This window comes from Heteronotia binoei, chromosome 15 (genome assembly GCF_032191835.1).
Source record: "Heteronotia binoei isolate CCM8104 ecotype False Entrance Well chromosome 15, APGP_CSIRO_Hbin_v1, whole genome shotgun sequence".
In the NCBI taxonomy this organism is placed as follows: Eukaryota; Metazoa; Chordata; class Lepidosauria; order Squamata; family Gekkonidae; genus Heteronotia; species Heteronotia binoei.
This window is the reverse complement of record NC_083237.1, coordinates 13,689,151-13,714,310: the sequence shown is the minus strand read 5'-3', so window position 1 is coordinate 13,714,310 and position 25,160 is coordinate 13,689,151. Positions and strand designations below refer to the sequence as shown.

The window sequence follows — 25,160 nt, the reverse complement described above, 5'->3', positions numbered from 1 at the left end:
TAGAAAGGAATAACACTGAGGACATAGCAGGAGGCAATTGACTCTCTAAGCTTCACTAACCTGAGAACACCATATGAAACTTGTAGTAAAGTTGTACTCGCAAAAGTTGAGGTTTTACCTATAGGCACCCACCCAATGGGAAAATCCAAGCAACACCCTTATTGCTGTGGTCCTACCCACAGGCCCCAGAACAGTTCAGAATGCTGATGCCTCTGGTCTTTCACAGACCCTTTTCTAGACACTTAGACTTAGGGAATACAGCATTGCACTAGAGTGTTGAGGAAAGCACAGAGAAGGCACCTTACATCAGTGAGGGACCATTTAGCAATAATACCCAAATGATGTCAAGTGCCTAACGCATCTTGGTTCACAACACTACAGTTACCTCAGCTCTGGAAACACATATAATGCCTCTGCACCCAAAGTGTGGCAAGGCACTGTATCCTGACAGGTAAGTAAAAGTCAGGGTTCATCAGCCTCAGAATGGAAGGCTTTAACTGCTCATCCCTCTGGGTACTGCCTCAATAATGCATAGGCCTATATCCAAGGGTGTGTGTGTATTAAGACAAGTGACAGCTTGTCTGACAAACTCTACATCAGAAAATGGATGATACTAAGGCAGAAAGCGGAAGAGCTGGCAACCTGGTAAGGATGCTGGCAACCCCATAAGAAGCTGTAAGTATGGTTCTTTACCAGGATGCCTATGTCCTAGAATCATAGAGTTGGAAGGGAACTCCAGGGTCATCTTGTCCATCCGCTGAACAATGCAGGAAATTCACAAATACGTCCCCCTATGTCCTTCCAGGTGAGAGACACACAGCTTTCAACTGGAATTGGGAATGACTGGCACCTACTTTACTGGCCAAATACGTATGGAAGCCTATTTCCTTTCAGGATGGTTTGTTGTGCAATATGCTAACAAGCAATGCCTTTGCTATGGTGGACTCTTGCAACTGAAGCTATGCTACAGCCAGCAGGCTCTTTGGTTTGTGCTGACAAGATCAGGGTAGCTTGGGCTATCCAGGGCAGGGCAGACTGGTAGTGAGAAGTGATGCATTTTCACTAAGCATTGAGTTACCCCAGATTTAAATTCAAGGAAGCTTTCTTCAATTTTCAGCATCTTGCCTGGTATGAATCTGGGGCTGAAAATTATCAAAGGAACATATTTCATTTAATTCATAGAATGCAGAATCTCACATATTTCGCTTCTAGTCCAAACAATTCACTTTTTGAAGAAAAGAAATTATAAAACCCTAAACTCCATGTGTTTTACACCTGTTTAAATGTCTCAGGCCATACAATGGCTTCTTTATAGATGGTGAACAGTTTTCCAGTGGGTGTTTGGGGAATTATGTTCCCAATTTTGACTTGCAGAAAGGACTGGTTTGGAAATGCGACCCAGTTGAGAATATCCCCATTATTTCCCCATCTTGATCAGAAGAGATCTTCTCCCCAGCACTGTTGTTAAATGAGATGCTTCTCAGGAAGTGGTGGAAGAAAGAAAGAAAGAAAGAAAGAAAGAAAGAAAGAAAGAAAGAAAGAAAGAAAGAAAGAAAGAAAGAAAGAAAGAAAGAAAGAAAGAAAGAAAGAAAGAAAGAAAGAAAGAAAGAAAGAAAGAAAGAAAGAAAGAAAGAAAGAAAGAAAGAAAGAAAGAAAGAAAGAAATGTGGTATGTTTTGAGATATATATATATCACATAAAGTAAACCACAAACTTTCAAAGAAGGGAGAGCTGGGAAGGAAGTAGTTTTAACTGTTGTTAGCCACCCTGAGCTCATTAGGGGAGGGCAGGATATAAATGCAATAAAATAAATGAATGAAGGAATGAATGAATGAATGAATGAATCATTTTAATATCTTCCTGCTAGGGCAGAAGATCTCCCATCCCCAATTCTCATTGCATACCGATACGCCTACGGCCACCAGGGAAAAAAAGAAAAAAATTAAAATCACCATCAGTCTGATAGAATTACATCACTTCCAAGGAAACCAAGAGGTGACATCATACCGTTTTACAAAACACTGGAAATTCTAGGGTTTCATCATAGATATTTGGTGATTCCTACAGTGGATTAAAGTTACTTCTAGGTTTCCCATGGAAATGAAATAATGCCATTGCAGTGATGGCATCGTTTTATGACCCCAACCTTGATTTTTGCTGGTTGCCAGTTCCCAATAACCCTAGATGGAAGCAATCAAAATAATTTCACTCTAGGCAAACCTTGAATTACAAGCTAAAACAACAGAGATAGAAACCCATAATTTTATTTGTTTCTGTTTATTAAATGCTCCCTCTTATTTAGGTCAGGCCTACACACAATGATAAAACATTTTGGGAAAAATATAAAACTCAGCAACCCACTGCTTGAGGCCAGGATGGAGAAGATCTCCACAGCCACCATGAATTTCCCTTTGGTGCTTAAGTAAGTTGGAACAAAGGACAGCCAAACACTGCAAAAGACCAACATGCTGAAGGTGATGAACTTGGCTTCATTGAAACTGTCAGGTAAGTGCCTGGCTAGAAAAGCAATGGTGAAGCTCATGATGGACAGAAAGCCCATGTAACCCAAGATACAATAAAACATGGTAACTGATCCTTCATTACATTCCACAATGATTTCCCCTATTACTGAATATGCATCAAAATCTGGGAATGGGGGATAGGTTACTAGCCACACAATGCAAATTGTGGCTTGAACAACAGAACAGAAGACAATTATGGAGGTTGTCACTCTTTCCCCCATCCACTTCCTCATCCTTGATCCCGGTATGGTGGCCTTGAAAGCTACAATCACAGTGATGGTTTTGGTCAACACACAAGAAATTGCCACAGAGAAGATCATGCCAAAAGCCATTTGTCGAAGGAGACAGGTCACCTTTTGAGGCTGGCCAATGAATAGCAAAGCACAAAGGAAGGAGAGTAGAAGAGAGATGAGGATAGCATAGGTGAGGTTTCGGTTATTAGCTTTGACTATGGGAGTGTTCCGGTTCTTGATGAAGATCCCAAGCACCAAAGTTGTGATGAAAGAAAAGGAAAGGACCAAAATGGAAAGACTGAACCCCAAAGGTTCTTCATAAGACAGGAAGCTTATCACTTTGGGAAGGCATAATTTTTGCTCTTGGCTTGGATAATGACCTTCTGGACATTGAAAACACTCATCCGTATCTGAAAAAGAAAAAATGATTTCTATAAAGTGATACAATTTGTCTGCATCTCATTTAGCAGCACTAATTCAAATTAATATGGCAGTCATATTAGGTGATGGCAGGCAAACCTGCATTCTTCTCAAACTACATCTACAAAATATCACTAATCTCGAATTGTAAAATTTTGGGGACTACTGCAACAAAAAAGAAGCTCAACCAAATGGATGGCATCTACTCACTCATGATATTGCTGCTTTTATTTTGTATTGCTCTTTAGCTATTTGTTTTTTTGTCCTTCTATCAAGTGTGGCACTGAGCATATCACTACACACCTAACAATCATTGAATCAAACTGCATAATCCCACCACGAATTATACCTGTTACATTATTCTTTAAATGAGGGCCAATAATCTTTAAAGAATGTTGCTTACCCTTCTGGTTGGAAATCTTCCCCAGAGGGCATGGAAGACAATCATAGCAGCAAAATGGCTTTCCTTCTATCTCTCTCCTGCCGTAACCAGGACTGCATTTGTCATTACATATGGAGAGTGGAGGCATCTGTCAAAAAATTCAAGAGGAGAATTTCATTACATGTTTTTGAATGCTGTCACACAATGATTTTTTAAAATGCTAAGAAACATATTGCTATGCAAACGCCCTAAGGAACTAATCTGGACAACGCAAGAGATAATTTGAACTTCCACATTCACTGGGGATGACCATTAGACAAAATACATATATCCTCATGACTTCATCCATCACTGTATTCTTTGAAATAGGTTTCACAGCATTTGGGCACCATTTTTTAGCATTAGATGCCATATGTTAGTATTGTTTGATACTGTTTATTTTCTAATTGTGCTTTGATGTGTTGCTTGATCAAGTTCTGCCCTTAACTTGGCTGCTGGAGTCCATTTTGGAAAGACCAAACACATCTCATCAATTTTTTAGATTATTTCCAAATTTCTGAGTGTTGGCTCTTTCCATCCCCACATCTCAATAATTTTTTAAAAAGGTAGTCCCCTGTACAAGCACCAGTCATTTCTTTACCACTGTGCACCATGGGGCTTTTCCACATCTCAATACCATACAGCAAATGAAGACTAACTTTGGAAACAATGAGCTCATACAGTTTATGAGCTCCAAACTGATAATGGCTGCTGATATCTGGAAATTTCCAATGAAGAAGGCCTTGTTTGTTCTTTTTTTACTTTTCCTGCTGCTGAACAAGCTGCAATAACAACAAAATTGGCTTGGCTTAGATCAAAACGTTGAGGGATCAAGAAAACATCATTGACTTAGACATTAATATGCCATCCAGAGGCTGATAAGTCTGCAACAAATACTAAGCAGTGAGTTACACTAAATTCAAGGGTTCTTTCTGCATACCTTCAGCGTCTTGCCTGATATGAACCTACAGTTGAAAATTATCAAAGGCATGGATTTCATCTAAAAGAATGCAAACTCTGACATATTTCACTGTCTAAATCAACCAAAACACTTTTTGAGAAAAGAAATGATAAGATCTAAAATTTACATGCTTCACACCTGCTGAAAGGTCTGAGGCCATACAATGGCTTCTTCATAGATGGTGAACTCTTCTTCTGTAGGTGTTTGGGGGATTATGTTCCCAACTTTGACTTGCAGAAAGGACTGGTTTGGGAATGTGACCCAGTTGATAATATCATATCCAGCTATTATTTCCCCATCTTTATCAAAAGAGATCTTCTCCCCAGCACTATTGTTAAATGAGATGCTTCTCAGGAAGTGGTGTAGCTGATGAAAGAAAGAAAGGAAGGAAGGAAGGAAGGAAGGAAGGAAGGAAGGAAGGAAGGAAGGAAGGAAGGAAGGAAGGAAGGAAGGAAGGAAGGAAGGAAGGAAGGAAGGAAGGAAGGAAGGAAGGAAGGAAGGAGATTTAATATTTTGAATACTGAAATATGAAATACTGTTGTTGGTCTCTTAAAAAGCCTTGTGCATGGATATAATTATAGCATTAGCAACAGCTGTTAGGGGGGAAAAGGCTTGGTTAGTGACATTTTCTAGCCATTCTACTCTTTTTCTGCAATAAGTGTATATTGGTTCAAATGGCTCTTTCAACCCTGCGGAGGAATCCTATGGAAGTGGATTATTTATATGGTAGAAGGGAGATGTTCACCAAACAGGAGTCTTTTTCAAATGGAAAACTTCTTGTCTCCCTTGAATAAAGTCCCTCTGCCATGGAAAATTACTTGTGAAGAAGAGGGAAACATAGGGGTCCATCTACATTTCAATGCCACCAACAGTGAAATTATCCTCCACCACAGGGAGCCTTCTGTGGATAAAAGAGGCACTTCTGCTGGTTGAAGGCTCCCAGTGTAGGCGGAAAATTCCTCTATTGCTATAATTTGTCTGTGGTCATTCCATCCAGTCCATTATTCTTTAATAGCACCAAGATCCACTTCACTTGAAGACTTTTTGAATTCCATATGTAACAGCCATCAATTCAGAACATATAGTGATCCCTGCAAGGGACTTTCAAGGCAAGTGAGAAGCAGAGGCAATTCACCATTGCCTTCTTCTGCAGGATCTTCCTTAGTGGTCTTTCATCCAAGTATCAACACTGCTTAGTTTGTGGTCAGGTCAGGCTATACCATGCCATTCCACTTCTAAATTCTTGAATTAGCAAATTCCAAAATATCTATAAATTGTGACCTTCTGGAAATGTCACTTTGGTCACTTAGATGACTTGAAACACTTACCACAAAGTACAGGGGAGTTACAACAAAACCCCAAACATGTACTGAATTGGGGGAAATAGATGAATTATTGATTCAATAGAAATAATGGAGACCCAGCTCCACTGACTATGCATATCCAGAAGAAGCCAAAATACATTTCTGAACAAATTCCATTAAGAGAAGCACAACAGAAATATTCTGTTCCATGATGTCTGCATCTTATTCAGGATGCCCTTTGTATTCCTGAAATACAGGCATTCCAACAGAAAATGATATTTGAAAAAAAATACGTATTAAAAGTTACTAAGCTGCTAGAACTACAGACTTGCTAAAGAAGCAGTGATGTGCCTATTGTAGAGTCTGATAGACAGCCCAAATAAGCACTGAGATCTCTTGTATTAGACTGGATCCACATATGAATGGATATTGTACTAACATCGTACAGGAAAATGATGAAGGTAGAATATTAAGGTATAATTTTATTATCGAGTTAGTCAGTCAGCATTTACAAAACAAAACAGAATTCAATTTATGTATCCATACATTTCCTTTCCCCATGGCTCAAGTAGGGTTGCCTAGTGCAATTCAAGAAATATCTGGAAACTTTGGGGGCAGAGCCAGGAACAAGGGTGTGACAAGCATAAATGAACTCCAAGGGAGTTCTGGTCATCACATTTAAAGGGACAGCACACCTTTTTAAATGTCTTTCTTCCATAGGAAATAATGAAGGATAGGGGCACCTTCTTTGGGAGCTCATAGAACTGGACCCCCTGGTCCAATCATTTTGAAACTTGGAGGGTATTTTGGGGAGAGGCACTAGATACTATACTGAAAATTTGGTGCCTCTACCTCAAAACATAGCTCCCCCAGAGCCCCCGAAACCTCCAGATCAATTCCCCATTATACCCTATGAGAAATATTTCACATAGGGAATAATGACGACGTTTCCCTCTCCTCCACACACACCCCTTCTCGCAAATCTGATGTAGGGGATTGGCTCTCTACTCACCAGCCAGCTTCTTCACAGTAACAAAGACACAGACACAGGCACAGAAAGTTGAAGCCTTTCACCACCTCCGGAGGTGCAAAGGCACATGGTCCTTTGGGGCGGGGCAGGAAGCAGCCTAGGAAAGCTCCGGCTGCTGCGATGGAGCTGGGTGGGAAGGGCAAGGAGAAGCTGCTGCAATCAGAGGTGAGAAGGGAAGGGAGGAGGAGAAGCATCAGGGATCGGTGGAAAGGGGAGAGGAGAAGCTGCTGGGTTCTAGGCTGCGTGGGAAGGGCTGCCATTCCTCTCGCTTTCTGGATTTTTGCCAAGCGGGGGGAGGAGGCTCCAAATCGGGGGTCCCCTGCCCAGGCGGGGGATTTGGGAAGCCTAGGCTCAAGGCAGTTTACAAATTCCCCAATATAGGACATGCAAAATACAATACCCTCTCTAATAACCCCTTATCTGCAAAATGCCTGCGAACAGTAACCTATTTAAAGCACTTATTATTTATTACTTTAAATATCTATTCCGCCCTCTCTGCAAGCGGACTCAGGGCTAACAACATTCATATTTACAAGTTAAAACTAATAAAACATAATTACGATTTAAAACCATTTTGTGGTGCTGTACCATTACAATATAAGCGAGCTCTTTTTTTCTGATGGTGATCATATAGTAACTCTATAATGATGTGGGGTGGCAGTTTTCTCCTGGTCAGATATCAAAGGCCTGTTGGAACAGTTCAGTCTTACAGGCCCTGCAAATGAAATGGTTCCGCAGGGCATCCCAAAAACTTCTAGAAATATCCTCCTCAGGGTGACTTTTCCACCGGATGGAATCTGTGATTGATAAGTATGTGCTCTCATTGATGCAATCAGAGCTGTCTTAAATGAGGGAAGAGTCAGTTGCTGGATCTTAACCTAAGTGTGCTCAGATCCTTACCTGCCACAGCTGATTCAGGAGTACTCTTGGCTCATGTTTCATATGGGATAAACGCATAGCATCCAAAGCATGCACCACTGCATAGACAGCATTGTAGATGCTATAGCTGTGGCCTGTCATACTCATTTCAAAAACCGATCCAGGAACAGTTTCCAGTTTCTCCTCTCCTGTGCAGACCTTCTCATTGGTGTTGTCTGCCATGGTCTTGGGGAATAAGCAGTTAAAGGTCTGTTGCCAGAAATCCAGGATAAAACCATCTTCCTTTTCTGAGGTTGGGCTTCTCATCTGAAGGAACTTCTGGAATCCTAAGAGCTCCTTGGAGTGACTTGCAAAGGATATCGCACCATGGAGGAAATGGATGTCCCTATTTCTTTGGATGGGGAGAGAAGTGAAAGCCATCTGAGCTGTCAGAATCCAGACTTTACCTTTTGTCTTCATTGACAGGCCCTCAAAATCTGAAAGATCGAGCAACATTCTCAAAACAATCATGGTGTCACTTTCACCATATACGAGCACAACATTTGTTGAGCTTCTCATGATAATGCTGCCTATTTTAGTGATGCTGATTTCCGTTTCATCAGTCTGCGTGGAAAATGATAATATGGGGGTTCGTTCTATAAAGTCAAAGCAGATGCCACTTTGGGCAAAGATGGGAAGTACATTCTGAACAAAATGCTCTGCATATTCATTAATCTCATTTTGAGAGATCACTCCAACCCAGGTCCATTTGAAATGGATCAATAACTGGAGAATCCCAACATGCTGAAGGGCTTCATTTGGAAATGTCTGGTAGAAGAAAACTGCCTTATCTCTGTGAATTAGCATTGGAGCACAGCCATATGTGAGCTAAAGAAATACAGAAAAGAGGAGATGAGAAAGGAAAGAGATTTCCAAAGTGAAATGTTTGCAGGTATGTCTGTTATTGTGGTAGCTCCAGATGTTTTATTGTCTTCTCACAAACATTACCTGAGATCCTAGACAGATTCCATTTTGAGTATTCAGCATGCATTTCCAGCAATGGAACTGGGAAGATTCTTCCAGTTACAACCTGCTATCCTCTCAAGTGGGCTCAAGTGGGTTAAAAGATCACACAAAAATATCTTGACAATAAAAACTGTCAAGTTCATGCAATATATTAAAATCAGCGAGTTAAAACTTAAAATTTAGTACCAGAAAACCAGAGTGAAAGTTTACACGGTAGCTATGCTAGGAATGGTGTTGTTGAATGTGTTGAAATTGGAAATTGCAGCTCCCAACCGGAGGCAGGCTGCACAGCCTTGTCTCCAGGGGCCTTTTTGCCCCTTCGTAAGGAGAGGAGCGGGCATGGAATTATGGGAGGTGAGGGCAGAGCAGGCACGCCTTAACGGCTGCCTCCGCTTCTACCTCCCAGTCTTCGCCTCATGCTCGGCCCACCCTCCCATTTTTGAGGCAATGTAGGCAATAGCTGGTTGCTCTTAATTTATAGGGGAGGGGATAGGAATGTTTTCATCTCGTCCTGTTTGGCTGTTGGAAGTGGTGTTTTTTGCCTACCTCATATGGCTTGTAGAAGGGATTCTGGAATTGGCTAGGGTGCGGCTGGTTTAAGTAGGCTGGTCACTTTCAGGTTGGCTGGGTTTTTTGCCTAACTTCCGCTATGCAGCTTGGTGAGCACCAATAGCACCCCAGGTTTGGGGCACGGGGTCTAGATAAATTATTCCTGGCCTGTGCAGACTACTTGAGTGATAAAGTGGACTGCCTCGGGTTTGTGCGGATTGATCCGCCCTTCAGCTGTGCGGATGGGGGCTGGAACCCCAGGATATAAACTTTGCTAGGCCGGCCAGGTATGACCCATGCATTTTGGCTATACCTAGGGGCAGGGTGGCTTGCCCGTCATGCAGCAGGGGAGGGGTATTTCATCCCCTGGTCCTGCCATGCTGCCTGTTATGTTTATAGTCTTTGCTGTTAATTTAATAATAAAGAAAGTGGCATTTAGTTACCCAAACCCTTGTATCCATCTCTTCTTTCCGTCTATGCGGGGGGGGGGGGGAATTGATTCTGGGGCTTGAAGTACTATTTCTACATTTCTTTGTAGTGTCGTGAATATTACAGCTCTCAGAGATCTCTTTCACACTGTTGTTTCTTTATGCTTTTTATTTGTTGCTGCCTCATATTTTTCTCATGCAATGTAGTAATTGTGGGAACAGGACTTTCAGACAGAATGTAAATCCAGTTTATAGGTGGCTACAAATTGCCATTTTCAGACTATGGAGAAGTTTCCTGATCCAAACACTTTTCTATGTTCTTCCTAAGAAGTCTAGGATTTTTTGTTCTCTCCATGATAACCCACCACACTCTACTGAGCTTCCAATTGAAAACACACTTGTTTCCTTCTGAAATCACAAAACAAATCTTACAAATCTACCAATGTCTTTAATACTTGCCATGACTGGAATGTTGATTGTTCATTAGCCCACCTATTTCAATGTACAAATGGACAAATATAGTTTTCCACACCCCTGATTCATGAATTAACCCTCAAGCAACATACAGGATGGGTTTTAAATTTCAGTCATATCTCTTCAAACTAAAAAAATGCATCACAGATGTAGAGGTTTGTATCATACCTGTGGGACCTTGTAGGCTGATAGGATGGTGGCCATGTGGACACAGGTTTCAGATTGAGGTCCACCAATAACTGCTACTAGATCATGTTTGGTGTTGCACCTGTAGTTAGGGATGAATTTGCCCTGTGTGGAAACCATTTCCATGGAGGATTGATAGGTCCTGCTTACACTGAAATAGTCATTATAGATGTGGAAGCCCAGGGTGATATTGGGCAGAATCTGGGGGTTTTCATTCACCTCCCTAACAGCAAACACCAAGGCCAGGATATGCTGGTAGAGATGAGTCATTACTCTGCAATGAGAGTAACATGCTTTATCACCATATGCACTTCAAAATAGGATACCTGCTGCATTTTAATGCTGTGCGTGTTTTCAAAATATCTTGCACTAAAAAAGATTGCTTGGGATGCTTGAAGTAATACTATCACACAAAGCAAACTTATGGTGTCTCCTAATGAAGAGGAATATTAATCTGGAAGACAACCCCCACCCCCCGCCGCATATTAACAAAAGCATTTACAGAGAGGCATAACATTGACAAAAGAGTTGGAGATGTTTGCTGGATTTGGGGGGTACTGTTAGAGTCTTTTGCATTTTAGACAAAGGCCAATGAGAAATTGTCCTTTAGATGAGAAGACAGTTGAACCAAAGGACATGTAAGTTATCTTCCTATGGGAAGAAAGGAACAGACATACCTCACAGCCCTGAAGCTAAAACCAATCAACAGTATCAAGGCTATTATGTGAATAAGATATATTTTTGGATTTTTTTTAAAAAAAAAACCTCTTACATAAGGTCATCAAAGTTATCATTAGAAGGAAGTTTTTCAAAGGTTATTTCCCCGAACCAAATGTAGATCTGAGACAAAATCGCAGCAATAACATGCTCTCCTGGTTGATAATACTGGTGAAGAATAGAAGGAGCATCACTAGTGGCGTTGCAATCAGCAATACTCATCTTGGACAACACCTGAGGCAGGAGGACTCAGATTAACATAGCAGATCCCACCATCTGGCAGGAAAAACTGCCTTTCAGATCCAGGTTCCTCTGTTCCCACGGTATAATTCAAGCTTCCCTGAGTTCTACAGCCTTGTGAGGAATGACCCTTCTCATAGAGTGAGCATACTGGGTTAAAAAAAGCTTCAAAGAAAGAACAGTGCTCAGTTTGATGGAGTCCAACCTCTGGTTCTAAAAGGAACAAGACTATGGGAAAAGCTCTTGTCCTTGTAATATTTTTTGTGATCACTGGCATGCTCTAGGGACAGGGAAGAAATAGAAGAAATCAAGGTCAATAGGATAATTAGAGAGAAGGGCAACTCTAGTATAGTATTATAATTTCTCTGCAACATTGACTGAGAAAGTAACATGATAATCATGTTGTTGACTGAGAAAGTAACATGATAATCATGTTGCCGCAGAAATTTTGTTGGATCTTTCTTAGGGGGATAACAAAAGAAAAGTGGCGTCATCCGTCTGTTTGTATTCCAAAGTGGAACCCTTAGCAATGCTGCATCCATCTGAGCCCATTCATTTTTCCACATTCAGATTGTATAATGCTGCTTCAAATTTCATTGAGGGGTGGTCATAGCCAATGGACAATGGTGGTGACAGCTGCCCTGAGCCCTACATAGGGGAGCTCCTGACTGTGTATGTCCCCCAATTGGGGAAGATGAAGAGTCGGCTCTCCTAGGAACCCTCATATTTGCTCTCCCCTATAATATAATTCTCCGGACAGACTGTCATAGGTTCACCTAATCTCCCATTGACTGAGCTGCCTGTCACTGGCTGAGCTACCTGTTGCTCAATCTCAATGGAAAGCAACTCCCAACGCCCAGTCCCAGGTCAGACAAGGACTGAGCCATGGCTTCGCAGCAGAGAGAAAGAAGCCCTCCCTCATTTGGTTGAGGAAAGGAGGAGGAGAGAAAGTTGACTGAGGGCTCCTTTCTCTCCTTCTCTGGAAGGGAAGCAGCCAGAGACAGGGGAGAAAATATTGTCCTGGTGCAGCAGACCAGATACAGAGAGAGGGAGAGATAGGGAGCGGAAGTGAGAGACCGGGAGACTGAAGTCCTGTGCTTAAGACCAACAACATTATCAGAGAGAGAGAGTTGATCTGAAAGATTTATTTATTTTATTTATTTATTTATTAATCATATTTATGTCCCGCCCTCCCCCGACAGGCTCAGGGTGGCTAACAACAGTTTTAAAACATTAGCAGTTTACAACATATTAAAATTAAATATATAAAAACATTTCCATACATATTAAAAATCTGAAAAGGCAAGCTCCTGATTTCCATTATATTAATTCAGTGAGATTGTCGTTGCTGAAGATATCACTAAAGGCCTCTGAAGGAGAACTCATTGAGGCCAGTCCTGACTAGGACTGCCAGTTCCAGGTTGGTGGGAAATTCCTAGAAATTTCTGGTGTGGTTTGAGGAGGGAATAGGAGTTAGGGCTTCTGAGTGGGATCTGCTAGACCCAGGTTCTTGCTGTGGAAGCTGAATGGATGATTTTGGATCACTCACAGACTTTCAGCCTAGCCTACCTCACAGGGTTGTTGTGCAGAAAGAGGCAGAAAGGAGAATGATGTAAGCTGCTTGGCTCCCCCCCCACACACACACACACACACAATGTGGAGAAAGACTATTCTTTTCCTATGTAGAAGCTGCAGGGTGGGATGAGATGATCAAAAGTTGAAGTTAGAGGAGGAGATAGAGGGAAAGAAATAGGGTTACCAACTCCATATTAGGAAATTCCTTGAGATTTAATTTACTCATATAGTAAAAATCGATTCACAAAACGCATTATTTAGTGTACTGTCGACACAAACGATATGTCATTTTGACATGGACTCTCACCGTAAAGGCCACATCAGTCTTATTCTAATGTGTTAATTATTAACAACATCATCAATCGTCACCATCATTTGATTTATATACTGTCCTCCTCCCACAACAAAGTTGGAAGCTGACATGCAGATCAGCAATCAAATGTTAGTCAATTTAAAATGATATATATAAAAATGTCTACACTTGTATGAGATCCACAACACATATCGCATCAGAGTAATGCCATTGCAGCAATGGCATTGCTTTATGCCCCCCTCAGAATTTCACAGGTTGCCAGCTTCGGACGAAACGAGATGGAAGCAGGAAGAAAAAAAATCCACTATATGTAAACCTTGAGTTACAATCTAAAACAGAGATAGAAAAAAATATTTGTTTCAATTTCTTAAATGCTCCCTCTTATTTAGGTCAGGCCTACACACAATGATAAAGCATTTGGGAGAAAATATACAACTCAGCAGCCCGCCGCTTGAGGCCTGGATGGAGATCTCCACAGCCACCATAAATTTCTCTTTGGTGCTCAGATAGGTTGGAACAAAGGACAGGTAGACACTGCAAAAGAGCAACATGTTGAAGATGATGGATTTGGCTTCATTGAAACTATCAGGTAAGTGCCTGGCTAGCAAAGCAATGGTGAAACTCATGATGGCCAGAAAGACCATGTAGCCCAAGACACAATAAAACATGGTCACTGATTCTTCATTACATTCTGAAATTATTTCTCCCATTACAGAATGTGAATCAAAATTTGGGAATGGGGGACATGTTACCAGTCACGCAGTGCAAATTGTGACTTGAACAATGGAGCAGAAGACAACTATGGAGACTGTCACTCTTTCCCCCATCCACTTCCTCATCTTTGACCCCTGTATGGTAGCCTTGAAAGCTACAATCACAGTGATGGTTTTGGCCAACACACAAGAAATTGCCATGGAGAATATCATGCCAAAAGCAGTTTGTCAAAGAGACAGGTCACCTTGTGAGACTGGCCAATGAATAGCAAAGCACAAAGGAAGGCGAGCAGAAGAGAGGTGAGGATAGCATAGGTGAGGTTCCGGTTATTGGCTTTGACTATGGGAGTGTTCTGGTTCTTGATGAAGATCCGAAGCATCAAAACTGTGATGAAAGAAAAGGAAAGGGCCAAAACAGACAAGACTGATCCCCAAAGGTCCTTTATAAGATAGGAAGCTTTTCAGTTTGAGAAGGCATAATTTTTGTTCTTGGTTTAGATAATGATCTTCAGGACATGGAAAACAGTCATCCATATCTGAAAAAGATTTTTATAAACCGATGCAGTCATCAAATGATGGCAGACCAATCTGCATTTTTCTCAAAGAGTCACACCTACGAAATACCAATAATCTGGAACTGTGACATTAGCGACTACTGTGACAAATGGATGCTCAACCAAATGGAAGGAGTCTTCTCACTCTTGATATCGAAATACAGGGGCTAGGACTACTTCTATTTTGTCTTGATTTGTTGATATCTGTTTTTTTTTAATATGTATATTTTTATTAATAATACATTATCCGTTTCTCTACATGGTTTCTGATATCCATTTTACATTTGCCCCCAACCCACCCCCCTTAGTCTATTCATCCTTTTCTTCTTCCAGCCAGGGACAAAGGACTCGAAGCTTCCACTGAAGGTCCACTCTCCTTTCTTCCTTCGCCCATTTCAGATACGTCAGCCACTTTTCTTTAATTCTTGATCTTCTTTCTTCCCATGATTCTTCTTGCAACATTATAGCGGCTATATCTGACTGGACAAAATCAAAGAGATAGTTATGCCAAGTACTTTCCTTCCATTTACTTTTATCCTTCCATCCTGCCGCTATTACCGCTTTACCCGCTGATATCATTGCTTTTAGTAAATGTTGGTTGTTCTTCCCTATTTTTTCATTCCCTAATAAACTCATCTGCATTAGTTCAAAGTTAATTCTCGGCTCTACCTGAAAGAATTTCTTTATCATTCCCACTACCATATCCCATAGTTTCTTGGCCTCAGGACACTCCCACCACATGTGGGAATACCATCCCTTTTCTTTCTTACACTTAGGGCTCAACCCAGGAAACATATTGGCTAAAGTAGCCGGAGTTCTATACCATTTAGTGAAAAATTTCAATTCCATTTCTCTAACCTTGTGTATCTTAACTTTTTTTTAAACCTTCCATTATCTTCTCCCCTGTTCGTTTCGTTATTTGGCCTTCTAAACTCCATAACCGTTGAAGGTAGCTTATTGCTCCTTCGTTACCTAAATTCATGCTCCTATATAGGATGCCTACTAATCCTTTTTTTGTTTTATCCATTAATTTATAAAACTTTTCCATAGGTTCTTCTTCATTTAAGTTACTCTTCTCCACTTCCTTCTTAACTTTAGTATACAATCCTGTAGCCTTAAGCCAGTATTGTATTCCTACGACTTCTTGAAATTCATGTAATGGTTTTAACTTATCTAGTATTAACAAATCTTCTACCCTTCTAAATCCTTTAGCCTTAAGTAGTTCGCTCCACCTATGCTCCTTGTCTCCTTCCATCAACATTTCTAATGGTGTCCATCTAGATACCTGATTCAGCCATTTCGGTTGCCATTTCTTCCAAACATTTAGCCCATTTTTCCTTGGTCCCACGTTTAAATTAAGTTCCTTCGCCCCCATGTTCGTAAAGATGCCATGTTTTCCTACCCCATTATTAGCTTCATTCTCAAACCTTATCCATTTCTGGTCCCCTTCCTTCTCTATTTCTAATAATGCTTTAAGCTGAAATGCTTCATAATAATTGACTATATCTGGGACTCCCCATCCAAGTTCTGATTTATGATTGTATGCCAATTTTTTTGGAAATCTAAGTTTCCTACTACCAAATATCCATTCCCTTATTTTAGTGTTCCAGTTAGTCATTTTTTGCTTATCTAACTCCAATGGTATCGTTTGAAAAAGGTACGACAACCTTGGCATCCAAAACATCGATACACTCTTTATTCTAGTGGTCAGGCTCATCGTCCTTTTCCCCCACTGCTGCATATCCCTCTCTATTTTCTCCCAGGTTTTATTATAATTTCCCTCCACTATCCTATTAATATTTTTATAAATTTCTATCCCTAGATATTTAAATTTCTTAACTCCCATCCCCATATTAGTTATCCTATTAATCTCTTTCCTTTCTTCCAAACCAACATTAAAGTACATTATTTCAGACTTTCCCATATTTATTCTTAAACCTGATACTGCTTCAAAATCTTCTAAAATAATTTTCGTTTCCCTAATGGCTTCTTCCGGGTTAGATATTGTCATGATTATGTCATCTGCAAATAAATTGATTTTTATTTCCTCCTTTCCTATTCTACAGCCTTCTATTCTCCCTGAATTCCTAATCCTTTCTGCTAGTTGCTCTATCGCCATTATAAACAGGGATGGGGAAAGTGGACACCCCTGTCTCACACCTCTCTCAATTGGGAGCTGATCCGTATGTTCGTTGTTTACTCTTACCACTGCTGACCCCTCCCTATAGACCTCTTGAATGGCTTTTAAGAATAGTGGCCCAATACCACACTTCTTCATTATGGACCATAAGAATTCATGGGACAGCGTATCAAATGCCTTGTATACATCTAATTTAAGTAAAGCAAGTTGCCCAGGACGTTTATGGTACAATACATTAAATATATTCCTTATAGGATGTGCAATACTCCTATTCTTTACAAAGCCATATTGATCCTCTTTTATTATATGAGGTAATATGTTCCTTAACCTATTTGCTAAAACTTTAGCGAAAATTTTGTAGTCCTGGTTAAGTAAACTTATTGGTCTATATGAACCCACTTCCCGAGGATCCTTCTGGGGTTTTAATATTATGGTTATTTCAGCCATTCTCCAAGAGTCGGGAGCTTTCCCTCCCTTCAATATAGCATTAAACACCTGTTGTAATTCGGGGATCAGTAACTCCTTCATCTCCTTATAAAAATCCACAGTAAAGCCGTCAGGCCCTGGGGATTTACCCACTTTTAAATTGTTCACAACTTCCTCTATTTCTTGAACTGTTATTTCCTTCTCCAAACTCTCTCTATCTGTATCTCCCAACACTTCTCCACTTTCTTCAATATGTTCTGTTATATCCCTCCTAGCGTATAACTCTTTGTAGAATTCTTGAAACACTTGCCTAATTTCTCTTGGGTTCTGCGTGACCTTTCCTTGTCTCTTAATACTTTCCACCTTTTGCTTTTCTTTCCTAGTCTTGAGATAATTAGCCAGTCTCCTAACGGAGTTTATTGAATCTCTTTGAAACTCATTTCTTACCATGGTTTGTTTTTTCCATAATGCCCTCGAATCCATAAAGTCCAATTGTTTCCTAATTTCATCGATCTTTTTTTTCCTATCAGGGCAGAATCTAATACCTTGACTGCTCTGCAGTGCGCCTAATTCCTGGAGTTTCTGTGTCTTGTTAGCATACCATTCTTTTTTTATTTCTTTCTCCTTCATCATACAATGACCTCTTAACACTGCTTTTGCTGCTTCCCACAAGATATTTGTGGCCACTGTTCCCTTATTTTCTCTAAAATATTGTTTTACTTGATTTTCCATATATTGTCTATTTTCTTTTTTTAATAAGACCATACTGTTAAATCTCCAAGTCCTTCTAATTTGTTCGTTTTTTATCACCAGTTCTATAGTTAGTGGGGCATGATCTGAGATCCATATTGGATGGGTTGTTACTTTCCTCACCTCCCAATTATTTGATTTTTTAAGAAATATATAATCTATACAAGAAGCTGTCTTGTGTCTACTTGATAAATGTGTCGGCTTTGGAACCAAGCCTAAGGCCTCATGCGCTTCTACCAAATTCCTTTTCCACCTAGCCTCCTTCTCCTTGGTCATATCTATGTTAAAGTCTCCTGCTATAATAACTTCTCCCTCTGAGAATTTCTGAACTTTTTGCATAACTTTATTCAAAAATCTCCTCTGTCCTGTATTTGGGGCATATATATTTATAAGCGTTATTACTCTATTTTGAAACCTACCTTTGATAAACAAATATCTCCCTTCCCTATCACTAATGAGATCTAGTATCCTAATATCGATCCTTGTGTGTACTAAAATTGCTATTCCTCTCGTCTTAGTTCTACTTCTTGCTTCAGCCAATACTTTCCATCCTGGGTGTTTAATCAACGGTTTAATATCATCCTTTGCCTTATGTGTTTCCTGTAAATACACGATATCTATATTGTGTTGTTTTGCCATTCTTGTTAATCTATATCTTTTCAGGTCTGAACTTAGTCCGTTGACATTCAGTGAGAGCATTTTCAAAGTTTTAGCCATAATCATTCACCTCCTTTCCCTTCCCTGGCTGGATAACAAAGTCTGTTCTGCCTCTCCCCTTTCTCCCTTCCCCCCTCCCACACCCTTTCCCCCCACTCTTCCCCATCATCCCCCCTCCCCTCTTCTGGTATAGGGCTCGCTTTTGGGTTGATCTCTCCACCCTCCCTATACCTTTAGGTGGGCACACCTCCCCCCCCCCTGGATCTTTTATTATTTCCTTCCTTCACTTAAGACCGTGATATTCCCTCCCTCTTATTTGTGGGGTACTTCCCTTTTTTTTTTGAAGTTCCTCCTTTTCCTTGAACGTCTTATAGTCTCGTCCTCTGTCGTTTCTCCTGACGTGTAGAAGGCCCCTCCTCTGGTTCGTCGACATTAAGCTCTTCCTCTGGTTGAGTTCCTGTTTCTCCTGGGTCCAGACCCATCTTCTCCAAGAGTTTCCTTGCTTCAGCTGGGTTCCTTGCTGTGAGTCTTTTGCCTTCTTTGTAAATCACAATAGTGGCTGGGTAAGCCCATGTAAACAATATCTTGTTCTGAAAGAGTTTATCTGCAAATGGCTTCATTTGTCTTTTTTCTTCCAGTGTTTCACTGCAAAAGTCTTGTCTCACATATACCCTTTTCCCTTTAAATTCCAGTGCCCTCTTCCTCTTCAAAGCCAAAAAGACTTGCTGCTGCACTTTTTCTCTTGTGAATTTGACTATTACTGGTCTCGGAGATCCTCCTGACCTTCTAGATCTAAGCCTATGGACTCTCTCGACCTGGTCAGCATTAATCAAAACACCTGTTTGCTGTTCTGAGAGCCAATTTATTATCCCGTCTTCCAAGTGTCGTGAGTCAATGTCTTCTGAAATACCATGAATGATAAGGTTTGCCCTTCTTGCTCTGTCGGAGAGGCTTTTAATCTGCCCCTTTAAATAAACTATTTCCTTCTGATTTGTTGACGCTGCCTTATCAGCTTTGTTGGCCAGCTGCTTAATATCTTGCAGATCCTTGTTTATCCGGCTAACTTCATTTTTAATTTCAGCAACAGTCTCCTCTATTTTGTTCTGAGACTGCATCATTAAAGCTTGAAACTGTGCTATCTGTTCGGAAAGCTGTTTCACTGTAGTGGCAGCCATTTTAACGGTGCTAATCACTGCCTCCGGTTCTTATCTGTTTTCCAAAATACTCCCTTTTTCTCAGTGCTAGCTGTCTTCTGAGCACGCCTTTAACTTCTTTGACTCTCTAGCTTCACTGCCAAATATTATGACCCCAAAACTTCAATATTTACTTATCTTTCAGTCCTAATCTCTTTTCTTGTCCGGAGAGGGGCGAGCCGAGGATGCTACTCTTCAGAGCGTGCGCATTCCACCTCCCGATTTGTTGATATCTGTTTTATTCTTTCAGTCAATTGAGGCGTTGTGCACATAACCGCACACCTAACATTTATTGAGTCACACTGTATAATTTCACTGCCAATTACTACTGTTACTTTATTTTTTTAATGTGAGTCAATAGACTTTGAAGAATGCATGCCGCCTTACCCTTGTGGTTGGAAATCATCCCAACAGGGCACGGAAGACAATCATAGCAGCAAAATGGCTTTCCTTCTATCTCTCTCCTACCATAACCAGCACTGCACTTGTCATTACATATGGAAAGTGGGGGGGGGGGGGTCCAAAAATTCAAGAGGAGAATTTCATTGTATGTTTTTGAATACTGTCACACTGGGGGTTTTTTTGTCATGTTAAGAAACATGTTGCTGTTTAAACTGCATAAGGAACTAATCTGGGCAACACAATTCATCAGAAAATTTGAACCTTCACATTTACTGGAGATGCCCATACAATAAAAGATTCTTAGACAATATACATCTGTCCTCAAGGCTTAATCCAGTGCTATATTCTTTGAAATAGATTTCACAGAATTTTGGCAACATTTTTTAGCATTAGGTGCCATCAGTTTTGTTCAATGCTGTTTATTTCTGATTGTTCTTTCACATAGGGTTGCCAAGTTCAATTCAAGAAATATCTTGGGACTTTGGGGGTGGAGCCAGGAGACCTTGGGGTGGAGTCAGGACCAAGGGTGTGACAAGCATAATTGAACTCCAAGGGAGTTCTGGTCATCACATTTAAAGGGACAGCACACCTTTTAAATGCCTTCCTTCCATAGGAAATAATGAAGGATAGGGGCACCTTCTTTTGAGGTTCATAGAAATCGACCCCCTGGTCCAATCTTTTTGAAACTTGGAGGGTATTTAGGAGAGAGGCACTAGATGCTATACTGAAAATGTGGTGCCTCTACCTCAAAAAACAGCCACCCCAGAGCCCTCGATACCTCCAGATCAATTCCCCATTATATCCTATGAGAATCTATCTACACATAGGGAATAATGAAGTGCCCAGCAGACATTTCCCTCCCCCCCATTTCTGGCGACTCTGAAGTGAGGGATTGGCATCTCTGCTCACAAGTTGCTGCCAACTTCTTCAAAGTAACACAAACACACCATCCCAAGAGGAAGTCTTTCAATCGGAGACTGAAGCCTCCGGAGGTGAAAAGTTACATGGTGGGGGGATGGTACGCATGCGCTGAGAAAGCCGGCTGTTTGCTCGTCCTCCTCTTCGGATTGGAATTTTAAACAGCTCAAAAGAATGTAAATAGCTCTTTGGCAAGACTAATTGAAGAAGGAGCTTACTTACGAAGGTCTGAAGAACGTAAGAAATCCTTTCTGAGGTCCCAGAGGGTAAGATAACAACTTTTATTATCAAATTAAGGAGGCAACGCCCAGGTTAATTACTCAGCAGTTGCGTGTAACTCCAGAAGAGTGAGAAACTATGGCTAAATCCATTAAGGAGTTATCAGAGCAGATGTCTGCTTTCCAGGCTTTAATAATGTCGTCCCAGGACCAGATAAGATCCGAAATTAAGTCAGTGAGAGAGGCAGTTTCAGAACTTGCAGCTGAACTCAAAGAAACATGGAGCATTGCTGTCTCGGCTAACGAGCTGGCTTTATCTAACAAGCAGAAGATAGCCCAGCTGAATACGCAGCTTACAGAACTGTCTGACCGTAACAGAAGAGCAAATTTGATTCTGGGTGGAATTTCAGAGGAAATAAATAATAAACTGCTGGAAGGAACTCTTATAGACTGGATGGGTGAGCAAGAAGTTACTCTGCAATCTCAGGACATTGAGAGGGCTCATAGACTGCAAAGGAGACAAGATGGAGGTGCCCCAAGGGAAGTTATAATTAAATTTTCAAGGGAAAAGACTCAGCAGACTGTTTTCAAGACTTTGAAAAAAAAGAAAGATCTCTCTTTTAGAGGAAGGAAAGTCTGGGTGAGGGAAGACTTTTGCCAGGAAACCATCAGAAAGAGGAGGCTAATGAGACCCTTTGGGCAAAAATTATATGACAATAAGATTAAATTCTTTTGTGGGTACCCTTCCTCAATAATTATTTTTAAAGAGGAAAGAAGGCTGGTGGCTCGCAACCCTAAGGAAGCAACAGATCTCCTTACTCACCTGGGCATCGCCACAGACGACCTGAGAGACTCAAGAGAGGAAGAAGAAGAAGAAACAGTGGATGTCGATGTGGACCCGGGAGAAGGAAGCTCAAGTAGACAAGAGAAAAGGCCAAGGACGGACTACTAAAGGGAAGTATAAAACAATTTGAGCTAACTTTAGGTAGAAGCTAGAAGGGGAGGGACGGGGTGCGTACTCCCTGGAAGGTGGAAGACAGGATGATTGTCTCATCCAGAAAGTTGTCTGTGCCACAGGGGAAGGGAATGGGGGGTGGGTTTTTAGTAAGAATTAAAGTAAAATACCCTCAGCCAGTAGGGCCCAAGTTTGTTACAAATAAGGATAATGGATAGGTCTTTAAGAGTCCTTTCACTGAATGTGAATGGCTTAACATCAAATCTTAAGATATTCAGAGTAATTAAAATGGCTAAAGAACAAAGAATTGATCTGTTGTGCCTACAGGAAACTCACAAAAAAATAAATGATAGAAAACCATTGATAAAAGACTTGAGGTGGCAGGTTTTAGCAGAAGCAAGAGGGTCTTCCAAAGCCAGAGGGGTGGCTACATTGATTCGTAGGGATACTAAAGTGGAGGACATTGAAAAATTAGTAGATAAGGAAGGTAGATATCTGTTAGTTAAGTTTAAGCTGGAAGCCATAAAAATCACTAAAGTAAATGTTTATGCACCAAATAAAAGACAAAGGAAATTCTTAAACTTGGTTTTTAAGAAGATACAACAGTTTTCAGAGGGCGAACTAATTGTAGTGGGTGATTTAAATACGGACATAACCAAGAACAATAGTATTAAGCTAAGAGATTGGGGCTTGAAGGACGCTCATGAGTTTACCGACACGAGACCCAGCCCGACACATATTTCTAGTAGACATAAAACAGCATCCCGCTTAGATTATATAATTTTGGAAAAAAATAATAATATGGCGGTTAAAGAGATTAAGACCCATCCAATTTTGATTTCTGACCATGCCCCTATAAGCATAGAATTAGAACTAAAACTTCCCTCGACAAACAGACCTTGGAGATATAACAACTTGGTAATGGCAAAAGAAGAGGATAGGGAATACTTAATGACAAAGCTAAAATTATATTTTAGGGGAAATAGAGGCACTGTGTCAATCAATATATTATGGGACGCTGCTAAAGCGGTAATAAGAGGCCATTTGGTTAGGAAAGAAAAAGACATAAAAAGAGAATGGTATAAAAAAAGGCAAACGAAACTTAATGAATTGGAGGAGTTACAAAAAGAAATAATGGGAAAGTGTAATCCTAGCTTACAGATCAGAATTAAAGAGATTCAAAAACAGTTGGAGGCTCTAGACATGGCAACAATGTGAAAAAAGGAAATAATGGTTAGGAACAACTTCCAGAGGAATAGTATTAATACAGCAAAAAGGTTAGCCAATTATTTGAAAGTTAAAAAGGCAAAAGAATCAATTAGAAGTATAAAAATTAATAATAATACAACTCAAAACTCTAAGGAAATCACTAAGACATTTGAGGATTTCTATAAAAAGTTATATATGAAAAAGAATATAATGGAGGTGTGGGATGCACCTATGCTAACCATAGAGGAGGAAGCGAAAGCCTTACTGGGGGGTGAGATTACACTCCAAGAGATAAAGGAAGTAATAAAAGCGCTTAAAAAAGGTAAATCACCAGGGCTGGATGGCTTTACTTCTGACTTTTATAAAGAAATGGTAGAAATCATAGCACCCGAATTGCAGGTAGTTTTTAACAAAGTCTTGGAAGGAAAGAAAGCCCCGGACTCATGGAAGGAAACAGAAATAATCTTGATATTAAAGCCCCAGAAAGACCTGGAAGAAGTAGGTTCGTATAGGCCCATTAGTTTACTAAATCAAGATTATAAGATCTTTGCTAAGGTTTTAGCAAACAGACTTGAGAGAGTTATCCCGTCAATTATAAAAGGGGACCAATACGGTTTTATTGAGGGTAGATCTATTGCTCATCCCATTAGAAATATCTTAAATGTATTGCACCATGGCCAACAGAAAAAAATAGCTCTGTTAAAGTTGGACGTTTATAAAGCCTTTGATACTCTCTCACATGAATTCTTGTGACAAATATTAAAGAAGATAGGTTTAGAGGAACGGTTCTTACACGCCATACAGGAAATATGCAAAGGTGGTAAGGAAAAAGTTAGAGTCAACACTGATCATTCACAAGCGTTTCCAATTCAAGGGGGGGTAAGACATGGCTGTCCACTATCCCCGCTCCTATTTATAATAGCTATAGAACAACTAGCAGAGCGAATTAGGAATGCGGGGAGAATAGAGGGGTATAAGTCAGGTAATGAAGAAATGAAAATTAATTTATTCGCGGATGATATCATAGTAATTATGTCCAACCCCAAAGACGGAGTTAAAGAGATTAAGATAATTTTAGATGATTTTGAAAAGTGTTCAGGGCTAGGAGTGAATATGGCAAAATCAGAAATTCTATACCTTAATGTTAATAGAGAGGAAAAACAGGAAATAAATAGGATTACGAATATAGGAATGGGGGCTAAGAGACTTAAATACCTAGGGATAGTCCTGCAAAAAATATGGACAAAATGATAAAGGAGAACTATGGTAAAGTATGGAAGAAAATAGAGAGAGAGATGAATAAATTGAAGCATAAAATACTAGGGATATCAACTAGAATAAGATCCCTTAAAATGTTCTTGATACCAAAGTTAATGTATTTATTCCAAACGTTGCCCTTAGGTTTGAGGAAAAATCAAATTGAACAATGGAATAAAGCAATTAAAGTGTGGATTTTTAATAATAAAAACTGTAGGTTTCATAAGAGAATTCTATACAACCTTAAATCAGAATTAGGTTGGGGAATCCCAGATTTAAGTAAATATTATGAGGCCTTCCAACTAAGAGCGTTACTAGAACTGAGTGAGGATAAGATACAGAAGTGGATTAATTTCGAGAATGCAGTTAACAATGGTATTGGAAGATTTGGTATTTTTTCCACAGTGTTGACAAAAGATCTAAAATCACCAGAAGAGCATCACTAGAAACCTGGATGAAATGGTACCCACAGTGGCTAGGAAAGGTTTCAAGATGGACCCCCCTAGAAGCTA

At 40.3% G+C, this 25,160-nt stretch overlaps 1 protein-coding gene across 1 annotated transcript in view; it reads right to left on the bottom strand.

The window, feature by feature from the left end:
• Positions 1-2,262: 2,262 nt before the first annotated feature.
• LOC132583078 (vomeronasal type-2 receptor 26-like) overlaps positions 2,263-25,160 on the bottom strand; it is a 28,394-nt gene continuing 5,496 nt past the window's right edge. Inside the window, exons 2-7 of the mRNA XM_060254742.1 lie at positions 11,184-11,362; positions 10,394-10,571; positions 7,791-8,636; positions 4,695-4,922; positions 3,578-3,704; positions 2,263-3,164 (exon numbers count right to left, since the gene is read on the bottom strand). Coding sequence (XP_060110725.1) covers positions 2,263-3,164; positions 3,578-3,704; positions 4,695-4,922; positions 7,791-8,636; positions 10,394-10,571; positions 11,184-11,362 — 2,460 coding nt within the window. The remainder of the gene's footprint in view (positions 3,165-3,577; positions 3,705-4,694; positions 4,923-7,790; positions 8,637-10,393; positions 10,572-11,183; positions 11,363-25,160) is intronic.